Raw genomic sequence first — 16063 nt, 5'->3', positions numbered from 1 at the left:
CGCCAGCTCCAGGCCGCAGCGCATAACTTACTCGCGGCGTCGCGGGTTGATTCCGGCTCGCATGCGGCAGCGCCGGCTCGCTCGACCGCCGCATCTGGCTCGATTGACTCGGGCTAGAATTGGGTAGTGAGTCCAGGCATCTGGAGTAGGTCCAGCAGAGGTAACATTAGTCAGTCTGAGCTCTAAGGGATAAGTCTCCGGCAGGCGAGAATCTAGCCGGAACTGTGTTTTGCTATCTGGGTGGCTAGGCGTGTATCAGCAAACTAATAAAGCCCGAAAAAAGCCCTGACCTTAGCAAATAAACAGTGTTCCACCAGGATCATGTATGTCAGAAACTATAGTTTACTGCTGAACTCATTTTGTCATGGTAAAATAACACAGAAATCGAATAATAACATTTCAGTCTACTTCAGTCTCCTGCCGAAGCTCAGACGCAGCGCTTTGAGAAACTGTCAATCACAGCTGTCAATCACGATGACACGCCCAGCATTAAATTACTGCTAAAAACAAACTGTTTACAAAAATGAAGATCTGCACCTATTTCAGCACAATAACCAGTGCCTTAATCGACCAGAACTATCTTTCGGGACATTTTATTGCAAGTGTAATATTTTTTTTTATTTGGGCTCAAGTCTCCTTCATTAACATGGAGGAGGCGGGCTTTATGACTTGTACTGCAGCCAGCCCCCAGGGGGCGATCTAACGGCCGAAACCTTCACTCAAACGTAGGCTTGCGGCACACTTGGTCACGACCAATCCTAGATCTGCAAGTTTTGAACCGCTGTTTGCACAAGCTGCCATTCAAAATGCTCACGCAGAGGCGCATTCTTCAATGCGTTCGTCCTCGGGATTGATTTGCAGCCATAGACCTGAAGGACGCGTATTTCCATGTCTCCATTCTTCTATGCCACCACCAATTTCTGCGGTTTGCGTTCGAGGGTCGAGTGTGGGAGTACAAGGTCCTCCCCTTCGGGCTCTCTCTGTCTCCGCGGGTCTTCACCAAACTCGCTGAGGGTGCCTTACCGCCTCTTCGGCTCGCGGGCATACGCATACTCAATTATCTCGACGACTGGCTGATTTTAGCCCACTCGCGGGAGCAATTGATTATGCACAGGGACAAGGTGCTTCGGCATCTCCGTCTACTGGGGCTTCAGGTCAACCTAGAAAAGAGCAAACTCACCCCCGTGCAGAGGATCTCTTTTCTCAGGATCGAGCTGGACTCGATCACCATGGTAGTGACCTCCCCGAGGAACGCGCTCGCCTGTTGCTGAACTGTCTGAGAGAGCTCGACAGCAATCTAGTGGTCCCACTGAAGTTCTTTCAGAGGCTCCTGGGGCATATGGCATCCGCAGCCGCTGTCACGCCGCTCGGATTGCTCCATATGAGACCACTGCAGCACTGGCTTCACGATCGAGTCCCAAGACGCTTATGGCATGCGGGCACACACCGGGTCTCTGTTACTGCGCTGTGTCGCCGCGCACTCAGCCCTTGAAACGACCCCTCATTCCTACAGGCCGGTGTGCCTCTAGGACAGGCGTCCAGCCATGTTGTTGTTTCAATGGATGCTTCCAACAAGGGTTGGGGGGCCGTGTGTCGCTGGCATGCAGCTGCGGGCCTGTGGAAGGGTGCCCAGTTGCATTGGCATATCAATTGCCTAGAGCTGTTGGCAGTGTTCCTCGCTCTCCACCGCTTTTTACCGGTGCTGGAGCGGCAACACGTGCTGGTCAGGACGGACAGTTCGGCGGCGGCAGCGTATATCAACCGCATGGGGGTATGCGCTCTCGCCGCATGTCTCAGCTCGCCCGCCGTCTGCTCCACTGGAGTCACCCGCGGCTGAAATCACTGCGCGCCATTCACATTCCAGGCACGCTCAATCGTGCAGCCGATGCGCTCTCACGACAGCTGTTACGCCCTGGAGAGTGGAGACTCCACCCCGAGTCTGTTCAGCTGATATGGGGGCGATTCGGGGAGGCCCAGATCGATCTGTTTGCTTCCCCCGAGAACGCTCATTGGCCTTTGGCCCAACCGGACCTGGATATCAGAGCTCTCACTCCTCGCGACGGCCCTCCCCTGGCGGATCCCTTTGAGAGAGGACCTACTCTCTCAGGGACAGGGCACCATCTGGCACCCTCGCCCCGATCTTTGGAACCTCCACGTGTGGTTCTTAGATGCGAGGAAGACTTAGGTAACCTACCGACTGCGGTGGTTAATATCATCACTCAGGCTAGAGCCCCCTCCACGAGGCGCGCCTACGCCCTGAAGTGGAGTCTATTCACTGAATGGTGTGTCTCTCGCAGAGAAGACCCCCGAAACTGCCAGATTAGTGTTGTGCTCTCTTTCCTTCAAGAGAAGTTGGACAGCAGGCTGTCGCCCTCCACTCTCAAGGTTTACGTGGCTGCCATCTCCGCTTATCATGACGCGGTAGCTGGCAGCACCGTGGGAAAGCATAACCTCATCATCCGGTTCCTTAGGGGTGCTAGGCGAATTAATCCATCTCGCCCCCCTCTCATGCCCTCTTGGGATCTCGCCCTTGTTCTCACGAGTTTGCGAGCAGATCCCTTTGAGCCACTCGAATCAGTATCTCTAAGATTTCTGTCCCTGAAGACAGCTCTGCTGGTCGCGTTGGCTTCCATCAAGAGGGTCGGGGACCTGGAGGCATTTTCGGTCAGTGACTCGTGCCTGGAATTCAGGCTGGATTACTCTCACGTCATCCTGAAACCCCGCCCGGGTTATGTGCCAAAGGTTCCTACCACCCCCTTTAGAGATCAGGTAGTAAACCTGCAAGCGCTGCCCCCAGAGGAGGCAGACCCAGCCCTTTCTTTACTTTGTCCAGTTCGCGCTCTGCGCATTATGTGGACCGTACTCAGAATTTTAGATCATCTGAGCAGCTCTTTGTATGTTATGGAGGTCGGCAGCAGGGAAGTGCCGTATCGAAACAAAGATTATCCCACTGGATTGTGGATGCCATTTCACTCGCTTATTCGAGTCGAGGTCAGCCGTGTCCCCCGGGAGTGCGTGCACACTCAACTCGGAGCGTTGCATCCTCTGGGGCTTGCTGCGGGCTGGGCGACACCCAACACATTTGCAAAGTTTTACAATCTGCGAGTGGAGCCGGTTTCCTCAAGGGTATTAGGTAACCCTTTGGTGATTGAGGAAACAACTTGGTAGGGTGTTGAGACACGCTTGCTGCACCATTTTCCCTAACACAGAGATACGTGCGCCTTTTTATCTGTCAGTAAAGTTCCCCGTCAGGTCAGCACTGCAGATTCCTCCGTGGCCCCCAGCACTGACTCAGCGGAGGAGTCACTTGCTGGCCCACTACGCTGTAGGTCTGCCCGCTGGTCAGCCCGCGTTTTGGGTATAGGTGGCTGCTATGCGTGATCCTCACTAGGCGATCCCATATGCTTATTCCGCCACGGTTAAGTCCCCCCCCACCCCCCCGGGCGGACCCGTGTCTTCCCTCTCCGCTAACCACTCTTTTGCTATGCGTACTCCCCCTTTTTAGGGCTAGTCCATATGTAAATTCTGCCATCTATCCCCCCTTGGGTAACGGATGGCCTCCGCAGCGTCCTCCCTATCGGGATTGCACGCTTCCCAACGTACTGTCGTATTTTCCTAGAATTATCTAGATGCTTCCCCGACTTCCCAAAAAATATATCTAAATCCGTAAGACTTCTGTTGAAGTAGGATTAATTACGGCCAGGGACACGTTGGAGGACCGCGCCTCCCATGATGTGGGTGCGTCACGCTTGCTTGACTATCCCCTCATCGGGGGCGTTGGTAAGGTGCAGTCATTACGTCGCTTTCCATAGTTCTCACATTTCGTGGATTTTCACAAAGATCAAATCCACTTATAGCACTTGAGTTCCCCAACCGAAGGGGAACGTTCGAGGTTACAGAAGTAAGGAGGAGGGGAACGGAAGTGCTATACTCCGTCGCCATAATGACTGTCCCTTAGCTGTTTGAAAGTCTCTTCAGCTTAAAAGGATGGCGTTTGCTCGCTCCAGGTGTGCTTATATGCTGGGATAATTGGCAATGCAGCACACCTGTGCAAGCTTACGCTGCCAATTCATTTCATTCATTGGCCCGTTCAATACTCTCCAGACAAGCGGCTTCTGATCCGAATCCTCCCATTTCGTGGATTTTCACAAAGATCAAATCCACTTATAGCACTTCAGTTCCCCTCCTCGGGGAACGAAGGGTTACTTCTGTAACCTCGAACGTTCTCCTTGTGCTCACGTGGGTTTCCCCCGGGTTCCGGCCACCATCCAAAAACATGCAACTTAAGTTGATGACTAATCCAAATCAGCATCATAGACATGCTCCTAATAAGTAGTCATCTCTTAAGAGCAATCACTATCTGTTGATTAGTTACTACAGCAGGGGTTGTCTCAAGATCTACCTGAGCTTAAACTTCCTCTCGCCTTGCAAACAGGAGGGAGGCACGGGCTCGATGATCTTCTTTTAAGCTCAGGGCTTGGGACAGCATGCCAAACAAGCTTTATAATCAATCATCAGCTAAATGTGAACTCTTGAAAGGCATGATATGTGAACGGCACATACAGCTTTCATCTCAGGTTTCCAGCCATTTCCAGCCTGGTCTTAGCTGGCCAGTCTGGGAGATGACCAGCTAAAACCAGCTTGACCAGCCTAGCCAGGCTAGGAGTCCAGCCAAAACTAGCTATGTCCAGCTTAAACCAGGCTGGTCAAGCTGGTTTTAGCTGGATTTAGTTGGTCATTTTCCAGCCTGACCAGCTAAGACCAGGCTGGAAATGGCTGGAAACCAGCCTGGAAATGGCCAAAACCCCTTTATAACCAGGCTGGTCAACCAGCTAAAACCAGCCAACCAGTCTATGCTGGTTTAAGCTGGATTTTTCAGCAGGGCAGTATTGACAACAGTCAATTGACAACAGATTCTACATCAGCACAAATACATCTCTCACTCAGATGTCTGTTTAGTCTTGTGATCTGCAATACTTCACATTTTTCTGTCAGACATTTGATAATAATCTTTTTTACTTTTGAAACGTTACTTTATATGTGCTTACTGGAGACCGTAACATTCCATAATCAACATTTACAGCGAAATAAAATAGACTATAATTTAAAGCCTTTTTACACCCTCAGCAATTCTACAGTGCACTGTACAGTAGCTCAACAAATACGAGTTTAACACAAGGAACTGTCTTTGGTTTAATACTCACATTTCAAACCGACCGTTTCCTCTTCCTCCTTGATGCTGCGGCTTCCTGAAGTAGAAAGGTATCCACCTGGCGTACTTTTTATGGTTACTAAAGTTTCAAACGTACTCCTTTTCTTAAGGCATGTTTGCTCCTACTATGAAATAATTAAGCAGGCATTTTTGAACGCAAATCAGGTATAGATGCGGTGAATCTCGCAAAGGGGGTTTCGGTTTCAAAGTTCAGCCTCCACAGCGCTAGAGCGGTGACGTCACGCCCCATCCCCTATTGGCTGAATTTCTCTGAGAGCCCACGTTTTGGTTGGCAGATACACAAGTCACCTTTGCACCAAATGTCACAGTGATGTTTGGTGCAGAAGAGCGAGAGAGCAAAACGTAGATTTGCAAAAACATCGCTTGAGACTCGTAGCGGCAGATATTTGTGTTCGTGCTTAAAAAAAAAAATTAAACATTTTACACGCGTTCAGCTCTCTTTGTGCGGATACACATTCTAATCTACAGATGTGCAGGTTTTGTCTGTGACTTCACATTTCTGGATGCAGGTGTGTGAATGTGTTTTGCACCATATTCACTGCAACAATTGTAGCAAAGAACATGAGCGGATGAGTTTCTGCATGTGTGATTCGTCCGATGGGATTTGTGCACCTGTACTTAAGGATTTGTGCAGGTGTATATGTTGAGTTGTGTTTGTTGGAGATAAAAAATAACTACTCATTTGCAAATTTGCTCTGCAAGTACAAATTTACTGATACACATGTGTGGCAACTACAAATTACACTTTTACAGCTGCTTGGGAGTTTTGCACCAAAAATACCTTCATAATGGACCATAAATATCTAAAATTGAAGTCAGAATTATAAGCCCTCCTCTTTATTTTTTTTCCACAATTTCTTTTTAACAGAGAGAAGATTTTTTTCAACATATTTCTGAACGTAATAGTTTTAATAACTCATTTCTAATAACTGATTTATTTTATATTTTCCATGATAACAGTACCTAATATTTTACTAGATATTTTCAAGACACTTCTATACAGCTTAAAGTGACATTTAAAGGCTTAACTAGGTTAATTAGGTTAAATAGGCAGGTTCGGGTAATTAGGCAAGTTATCGTATAACAATGGCTTGTTCTGTAGAATATCGGAAAAAAAAAATTGCTTAAAGGGGCTAATAATTTTGAACTTAAAATGTCTTAAAAAACTGCTTTTATTCTAGCTGAAAAAACTAATAAGACTTTCTCCAGAAGAAAAAATATTATCAGACATACTGTGAAAATTGCCTTGCTCTGTTAAACATCATTTAGGAAATATTTAAAAAAGAAAAAAAAATCAAAAAGGGGCTAATGATTCTGACTAACACTATGTGCATGCGCTTTTTGATTTAAAATAAAATTTTAAAAGTTACCAACAAACTTCTTTCTTATTGTCCTTATGATGTATTATTTGCAAAGCTGTGAAAATAACTAATTGAGTCCTTTTTTAAACGGAATTTTGGAACATTATAAATCTTGGAAAAATTGACTAGCTGTAAACACCTTCTGGATGCACTATATAGTTGGGATTAACATGCTTTTAATGATGACTTCAGATAAACAATACAGAAGATACACAACATAACAGTATGTATTGCTGTTAATACCTTAACTAAAACATGTTCAAATATTTAATGCACTGTGAAAAATAAATTTAAATATATGCTTTAAATGTAGCTCCAATAAATATCAAACAAAAATAAAGGAATAATGGAGTATATGCACACAGACTTTTACATTTTAATTCAGCCAGCCCAAGCACTTACGGTGAACTGTCGAACTGTGAACTGCATTACAAAATTGTCATGTTTAAGATTTCTTAAAAAATCACTGATCTTCACGGCCTGGTTGAAATACAAAATAAAGTGGGTCTCAGACTGCACAAGAAGCATTGTATTAAATTCCTTTTTTTGCACCATGTCTTTATATATATATAATATTCTGGGCTGTATATAATATTCTGGGCAATGATTTGGGTTGTTTTGACACCAATCTGCTGTTGGTTTATTTTAACGCAATCAATTGTGTTGTTAAGGTTAACCCAACAATTTGGGTTACAAAAATATCTAATTTGTTGGGTTATTTTGCCAAAAAGTGGCTTAACCACTAATATATCAAATATGTATATCATTTCCTCCAAAAATAATTTTATCTATATATTGATCAGCTAGGAATCAGACGTTTGTATAATCAAATTAAGAGTGCTAGTAAAATGGATAAAAAAAAGACACGGAGAGATAATTTGATAAAAAACAACAACATTGTGTTAGAGCTAGAATAAACTTTATAACGTAAAAACAACATTACATACACATAACCCGACAAAGCATCAAACATTTAACCCAACTGGTTGAGTTATTAATAAATAACCCAATAAAGGTTCAAAATAACCCAACAAAGCACCAAATATTTTTAACTCAACTTTTGGGATAAATAAATAACCCAACGTTTTTTTACACCTCATTCACACAGGGCGTCAGCTTCAACGCTTCCCATTCACTTTGATTCTCATTTACCTTGTGGATTCGTCAGCGCCGATTCAGAGGCGTTGCTTGGTGCAAAAGTTGGGACTTGCTCAACTTTTCAAGCGCCGATGGAAGCGTCACCCAATCAGATCGCTGTATGCAAATACACCAGCTTAGGCATGGGCCTATTGCTGACTAATTGGCTGACGCTGCTATGACTATCACATCAGCCCCAACTTCAGAAACCCCCTCTGTCATGGGTTGACACTGAAGCCCCATGTGAAAAGGTTGTTAGAGTGTAGCTGTGCATATAGTCCATTGACATCAGACTTTGAATTACCTCCACCAAATCGTACTACAGCTATGAAGAAAAGCTCTTATCTTAAACTTTTGTAACTAAACATAGGTTTTGAGTTGGTAGAATATATTTCAGCATTTTATAGCAGACTAATGCTGTGATTAATGAACTTATGAGAAAGACATTAATTATGATTGAATTGCAGAGGTTTGTAAGGGTGGCTGAGAGAGGTCAAACTCACTGCAAGTTAAGAAAACACATAATAATAATAATAAAAAAAACAGATTGAGAAAACATCTTGACATGCACACAAAAATTCATACAACACATCCAAGTACAGAGACATGCTGCAGGTTAAGAAAACACATACAGTACATGTCGACTCATGCACTCCGGTGCTCACGGCTACCCGAGTTTGATTCCCACCTTGAGGTCCTATGCCAATACTTCCCCCCTCTCTGCCCCCAAAACTTTTCTGTCAATACTTTCAACTGTCCTGTCTATATATATATATATATATATATATATATATATATATATATATATATATATATATATATATATATATATATATATATATATAGATATATATATATAAACCATACGTAAAAAAAGATAAAACATCTCATAAGTTTGACAACACAAGCACATCCAAATTCCCATAACATAACCATTGAAAGACCTCATCATTGAGAGAGAATGTTGTCTAAATGATAAAGACATTTTAGTGGTTTTTATATGCATGTGTTTTCATGTGTGCCTATTTTGTCAAATTGTTTGAGATGTCTTTTATTGATTTGTTAGTTAACTTACAGCATGTTTGAGCTCTCTTGGCCACCAGTTTCTCTAACTCTGAATCTAAAATTTAAGTGTAAGAAAAGTGCCTTTGTTACAGAGACTTGAACCACTGATAGGAAACTAAGCTGTAATAATAGTCAAACTATTGTACTATACGTCACTGGTCAAAAATGTTTTACTAATAAAAATACCCTGAGCAAATTTGACAAGACAACACATTTCTGTCTGTATTGTTTCCATTTTGTGAGTAAGTGAGTAAGAGGATGAGAGTAGTTTTCAGTAGTTGATAAAACTTCAATTCAAAAACATGAAAATAGCCTGCCAATTCTATCCATTTAAATGCTTGGCTGATGTTTAAAACAAATCTTTGAAGTAACAGATATCAGTGATATGGCTCAGTGATATGGACTTGTCTGAAGCTACTTTGGCACTTATTTTGTCTGAAAATTACTGCACACCTTAGAATGTTCATCGACCAGTCAAAATTAAGCATTCAACAGTCCTGTAGTATAAATACATAAAAAGCCTTTGTTGTGTTAAACTTGCAAAGTCAGGAGCTGAAAGACAATAGACATAGTGTAGTCTTTAGTCTTGGCCTTGTATAAAAGCACAGGTAGCAGTCAGTCAACAAGCAGAATCAGCTTCAGCTTCTCCCCTGTAGAACCACTCAACAACAACCAAAGCAACCATGATGGGCAAGGTAAACCCCAGTTGACATTTAAATTCAAAGTAATACTCATTTTTAATTGCATTCATAAAAATATAATCCAATAAACGCAAACTTTGAATTTCTAGGTCATCTTCTACGAGGACAGGAACTTCCAGGGTCGCTCTTATGAGTGTATGGGAGACTGTGGTGACTTCTCCTCCTACATGAACCGCTGTCACTCTTGCAGAGTGGAGAGTGGCTGCTGGATGATGTACGATCAGCCCAACTACATGGGAAGTGGATATTTCTTCAGGAGAGGAGAGTATGCTGATTACATGTCTATGTTTGGAATGAGCAACTGCATCAGGTCCTGCCGTATGATCCCTATGGTGAGTTCCATAAATATATTGTTTTGAATTATTCAATTCAAGGCGTTGAATTGATACAGAATTTAGAGATAATTTTTAAGTCTTTCAAAAACATGCTGTTTTTGAAAAACATGCCAGACAAAACACAATTATTTAATATTTTTTTTCCCACTACAGTACAGGGGATCCTACAGAATGAGGATCTACGAGAGGGAGAACTTTGGAGGTCAGATGTACGAGATGATGGATGACTGTGAAAACATCATGGACCGTTACCGCATGTCTCACTGTCAGTCCTGCCATGTGATGGACGGCCACTGGCTCATGTATGAGCAGGCCAATTACAGAGGCAGGATGTGGTACTTCGGACCTGGAGAGTACAGGAACTTCAGCAACTTTGGTGGCATGAGGTTCATGAGCATGAGGCGTATCATGCACTCCTGGTACTAGTTTTTCATAGTTTCAATAAAATAATTTCCAAACAAAAGTAAACATTGTGTCTCGATAATTAGTATTCCACAAAACACAACAATGTCTTTGTTGTATTTACCCCAAAGACTTCATCACTTCATCACATTTATTTAGCATCACTATAACTATTTGCAGTACTAACTGTCCTGGTCAATAAAATATATTCACCAGCACAATTTTCTCTCACACACATGTACTTTGGTATAACTATCACTATGAGAAATAATTTAATGATATTTTCTATCATCCTCTAACTCTCAACTCACTTCAAAACACAACCTTCAAAGATAACTGTCTGCATTTTACAATTCTTATAACACTTTTATTAAATTTTTATCTTTCTGAATTATTGCTAGGGTTGATATCAATGTGAAGGACAAACATTTAAAAGTTTTTCATTAATTAATTCAGTATTATTTACACTTATATGCACTGTAAGCAACACAGGCACAATGTGCCCCCATTTACATTTCTTGAGAGTGTGGATTATGTATGGCTGCATTTCATTTTTAATATGAACGATATGGGGCGGTATGACACCGCAGATGGCTTTTTCACTGTTACCAGTTTGCCCAGTAGCTTGTCATGTAGGTTGGCAAACTTGAGATGCAGAGAGGAATTAACCAGAATGATGGGATTCGAATACAATGAAGAACAGTTTCAGAAAATAGATAAAGCAAAAAGCAAAAAACAAAACGAAGAAGTAAACAACAAGGTGAGAATGGTAAGATGTGGAAATGTGATATAAATCAGGTGGCCGTGAGGGCTTTTCTTTTTCTGGATTGCTTTTAAAAACACTGGGTTTAGGAAAGAGGTCAAATGGGTCAATCAGTACTTTTGAAAACACTATCGGTTGGGTTTAGGAAAGGGGTTGGGTGGGGGATCAGTCGGTCAGCCAGTCAGTCGTCAGCGGCCTCTGGTGGATTTACGTTAGAACTGCAGGCACGAATGGCACTTTTGAAAGAAATATGAGATTTAAAAAAACATAAAGCGAACTTTACGGATTATTGGGCGTTAAATCTATTCGCACCAGTGTCTATCACCCACAAACAGACGGGCTGGTGGAAAGGTTTAATCGCATGCTTAAATCAATGATCCCTAAATTCATTCACGAGGACGTGAAAAATTGGGATAAGTGGTTGGAGCCCTTATTATTCGCTGTGTGGGAGGTTCCCCAAGCCTCCACGGGGTTTTCCCCCTTTGAGCTTCTCTACGGCAGACAGCCCTTTGGGGTTTTGGATGTTGTTAGAGAGGCTTGGAATTATGAACCTTCACAGACTAAAAATGAAATTCAATATATCCTGGACCTACGAGCAAAACTCCACACACTGGGGCGGCTCTCTACAGAGAATTTGCTCAAGGCCCAGGATGACCACACCGGCATTATGATAAGTGCACTTAACTACGAAAATTTTTACAGGGAAATAAAGTCCTTGTACTACTACCCACTTCTAGCTCCAAATTACTCGCCAAGTGGCAAGGGCCGTTTGTGGTCACACGACGAGTCAGCGATCTCGATTATGAGGTAGTTCGTTCAGATAGGGCTGGTTCATGTCAAATATATCATATTAATCTGCTAAAACAGTGGAGGGAGCCGGAGGAGGTTATGCTGGCTACGCTGGTTACAAATGAGGATGACCTGTGGCCAGAGAGCACTGGCCGACTGCGGCCGGGTACTCTGGTCACCGGGGGCAATCATCTCTCGGCTAGCCAGCTCATCACTATCCGGGACCTTAAACATGAGTATTCTGTTGTGTTCTCACCCCTGCCCGGTCGAACCAATTTGATTCAGCATCACATCGAGACTGAACCGGGCATGGTCGTTAGGATCCGGCCGTATTGCCTGCCTGAACACAAGAAAAAAGTGATTCAGGAAGAATTGAGTAATATGTTGAAAATGGGTGTAGTAGAAGAATCCCACAGTGACTGGGCCAGCCCGATTGTCTTCGTACCCAAGACGGACGGCTTGGTCCGGTTCTGTGTGGATTATAGAAAAGTCAATGCGGTATCAAAATTTGACGCCTGTCCAATGCCGCATATTGACAAGTTGTTCAACCGGTTAGGTGCTGCTCAGTATTACTCGACATTAGATTTAACAATGGGATTTTGGCAGATCCCCTTATCTCCAATATCCCGCAAAAAAAAAAAAAAACTTCACTACGCCGATTACACCAATTTGTGATGCTTCCGTTCGGGCTGTTCGGGGCACCTGCAACGTTTCAGCGCCTGATGGATAAAATACTCGGCCCTCACGCAGCATAAGCCGCTGCTTATTTAGATGACATCATCATTTACAGTAATGACTCACAGCGGCATATGCAACATCGAGGGCGGTATTGTCGGTTCTGAGACGGTCCGGGCTCACGGCCAACCCACGGAAGTGCGCAATTGGGCGAGTGGAGCTAAGGTATCTGGGCTTCCACTTAGGTCATGAGCAGGTGCAGCCCCAAATTGATAAGACTGCAGCTATTGCAACCTGTCCAAGACCTAAGACCAAAAAGGAAGTGAGACAATTTTTGGGGCTGGCAGGATATTATAGGCGATTTGTCCCCAATTATTTGGCCCTTGTCAGCTTATTGACCGATCTCACTAAAAAGAAGGGACCGGATACCGTCCAATGGTCGGAGCTCCTGATTTTGCTCTCCCCTTTATTTTACAGACGGATGCATACGATCGGGGTCTGGGGGCGGTTCTCTCCCAGGAGGTGGCAGGAGTGGAACGGCCGGTGCTGTACATTAGCTGCAAACTCGGTAAGAGTGAGGCTAAGTACAGCACCATAGAGAAGGAGTGTTTGGTGATAAGGTGGGCCGTTCTCACTCTTCGCTATTACCTCCTGGGCAGGGAATTTGTCCTCTGTTCAGATCATGCTCCTCTCCAGTGGCTCCACCGTATGAAGGATACCAACATGTGGATCACCCGTCGGTATCTAGTGTTACTGCCTTTTAAATTCAACATGATCCACAGGCCGGGGGCGCAGATGGCTGTAGCCGACTTCCCGGCGGCTAATCAGCAGGCCAATCAGAAATAATAAATAACACCTGTTTATTCTAGTGATTGAGCCGGAGAGACACCCTTCTTAAGGAGAAGAGAAGGAGCAGCCAGGAGAGAAGGGAGAGAGCACACACACACACACAGCTACTGGTGTTGTGCACTTATGTGAAAAATAAAAACTTTTACTTGCCTTATATCGCCGACCCTGTCTTCTTCACACACAACAACGAACCTTTACTACATCACCACTATAGAAACTCAATTATAGATCAATAAAATTCCCATCATCACAACTGAAACATTTATATAACAAGATAACAAAATAATATTCTACTCAAATATATTAATTTCTTGTAGACAGGCCCGGCCCCAAGCAATTTGGCGCCCTAGGCAAGATTTCAGGTGGCGCCCTGTCGCATCGCAGTACATTCATATACTCATAAGAAACTAAATAGCTTTGTCTTGGAGATTCTTTTATTTAAATTAAGCAATTGCACATTTACAATACTTAGAAAGAAGGATTTGCACCGATGGGACTGAGAAACCTCAGCAGCGCATCTTAAGACAGAAGAGGAGTATGCGACACCAGTCTAATAATATACACGTGATTTCAAAAATAAAATAAGATGAAATAATATTAATAAAAAACCTAAAGATACAAGCATGATGTAGATTACTGTATAATACACTATGTACTTTTTCTGATATAAAATTATATTAGTAATTCATATAGGCCTAAGTAACAATTTAAATTAATTAATTAGCTAATTAGCAGAATGCAAAAAAAAAATGAGTAAATTGTAGCATAATATACCATGTGGTAATGCTAAGCTATGCTCTAACACTACAACAGTATTTAAGTTTAGTGGAAATTACTTTTTTTTTCTTCCCCCATTTCTGGCGCCCCCCTGGACGTACTGCGCCCTTAGCATTTGCCTATACTGCCTATGCCACGGGCCGGCCCTGCTTATAGATAACATTGGTATAAACAAATAAGGAGATTACATGTGCTTTAAAATTTACCAAACAATTTAACATCATTTTATTCTTTATTATTATTAAGTTCATTTTATTACTGTACAGCATTTTGTCTTCTCAGGTCTTCTCACATCAGTGCTGTCAGAGGTTAATAATGTTACTAGTTAGCACAACATTACTGGAAAATCGATCAAGATTAAAATGATTCATACAAGACAACAAAGAAAAGTGTATACATGTGTTTTAACTTGCCAAGAGTCTCATCTTCACACCGAGTCTCCTCGCCAGTCTGCCCCTGCCATCTGTGTGACTGGAGGAAAAGACCAGCTTAACTGATGTAAACAACTTAACTCTATGGACGGAGATATTCTTACAGAAACATACATGTGGCTTTATATCTTGCAAACAGCATTATAATACAATGTAGACAGTCTTTAAAAAAATTAAAAATAAAAATCTACCTTCCATTCTCAAGGTGCTTTTCCATCTTCATGATTTGTCTTTCACAATGCTGCTGCTGGTGTGTGGGGATGTTTTCCATAATCATTTAGTAATACTAAATGCATCCCTGTTGCTTCCTTGAGTTAGATAAAAATCTAAATTGTTTGCCCTTTTAATTTATTTTTTCATTTGTCCATGTTATAATTTTATCCCAACTCCCATACCAGCATTCACCTATGAAATCTTGTCCCAATTTCAACAGGTTGAGGAGTACAAGTCTAGTTAAGATAAGCAGTTAAAACATGTGAAGAACTGGAGCACTGGACCCTCTGACAGCCGTAGGCAGCAGCAAAAAAAAAAAAAAAAGAAAAAAAAACAAATCAGTAAAATCGAATAGTGAATGCATAGTAATTATTTATTATTTGTTGCTCGTTATTTGGTTAACATGGTTATTTATGTTAATAAAAATGGCAGACCTTCTGCAATACAATTATTTAATGCTACAGATGTTTGTAGTAATGATTTTTAATGCCTCTAGTCATATATCTGAATGCTGGCAGAAATAAGGCATGATTGGTTAAATGCTCTAATATAAACATACACTACTAGAAATAGCACAACCAGGAGAAATGCTATGAAATAAAGAGAAAGAAATATGAAAAGAAAAAACATAAACATTCATGGAAAATAGATATTTATATATATATAAAAAAAAATATATATATATACTGTATATATATATATATATATATATATATATATATATATATATATATATATACTAAATTTGTTAGAATGTTTACAAATATATAAAAAGTATATAAAATATATACATTATTTCTGTATCATTCATTCATTCATTCAGTTTATTATCGGCTTAGTCCCTTTATTAATCTGGGGTCGCCACAGCGGAATGAACCGCCAACTTATCCAGCAAGTTTGTTACGCAGCGGACGCCCTTCCAGCCGCAACCCATCTCTGGGAAACATCCTCACACACACACTCGTACACTACGGACAATTTAGCCTACCCAATTCACCTGTACCGCATGTCTTTGGACTGTGGGGGAAACCGGAGCACCCGGAGGAAACCCACGCGAAGGCAGGGAGAACATGTAAACTCCACACAGAAACACTAACTGTCTCGAGGTTCGAACCAGCGACCTTCTTGCTGTGAGGCAACAGCACTACCTACTGCGCCACTGCCTCGCCCATTTCTGTATCATATATATATATATATATATATATATATATATGTATATATGTATGCCTCTTTACCCTTTGTGTATTACTCCGCCCACATACAGCCAGCAAAAAGAAGACACTACAGATCCAAAGTTTAAAAGATGCACGCTCCACTGTTTAACTGTCAGCT

General features: G+C 42.3%; 1 protein-coding gene and 2 long non-coding RNA genes across 3 annotated transcripts in view; 2 read left to right on the top strand and 1 right to left on the bottom strand.

Annotated features, from left to right (window-relative positions):
• LOC147842349 (uncharacterized) overlaps positions 1-16063 on the top strand; it is a 736864-nt gene that overhangs the window by 161272 nt on the left and 559529 nt on the right. The window lies entirely within an intron of this gene.
• crygm2d2 (crystallin, gamma M2d2) lies at positions 9421-10316 on the top strand. Its single transcript, NM_001044866.2, has 3 exons — positions 9421-9491; positions 9587-9829; positions 9986-10316. Exons 1-3 carry the CDS (start codon positions 9480-9482, stop codon positions 10256-10258), a joined length of 528 nt encoding a protein of 175 aa, NP_001038331.2. The 5' UTR covers positions 9421-9479; the 3' UTR covers positions 10259-10316.
• LOC141376114 (uncharacterized) lies at positions 14282-16025 on the bottom strand. Its single transcript, XR_015499368.1, has 5 exons — positions 15967-16025; positions 14924-15018; positions 14710-14826; positions 14485-14558; positions 14282-14386 (listed from the first exon to the last, which is right to left on the bottom strand). It is a non-coding gene; the product is annotated as an uncharacterized LOC141376114 (long non-coding RNA).

This window comes from Danio rerio, chromosome 9 (assembly GCF_052040795.2).
Source record: "Danio rerio strain M-AB ecotype USA chromosome 9, GRCz13ab, whole genome shotgun sequence".
Classification (NCBI taxonomy): domain Eukaryota; kingdom Metazoa; phylum Chordata; class Actinopteri; order Cypriniformes; family Danionidae; genus Danio; species Danio rerio.
Note: the sequence above shows the minus strand (reverse complement) of the source record. Positions and strands in the feature narration are given on the sequence as shown.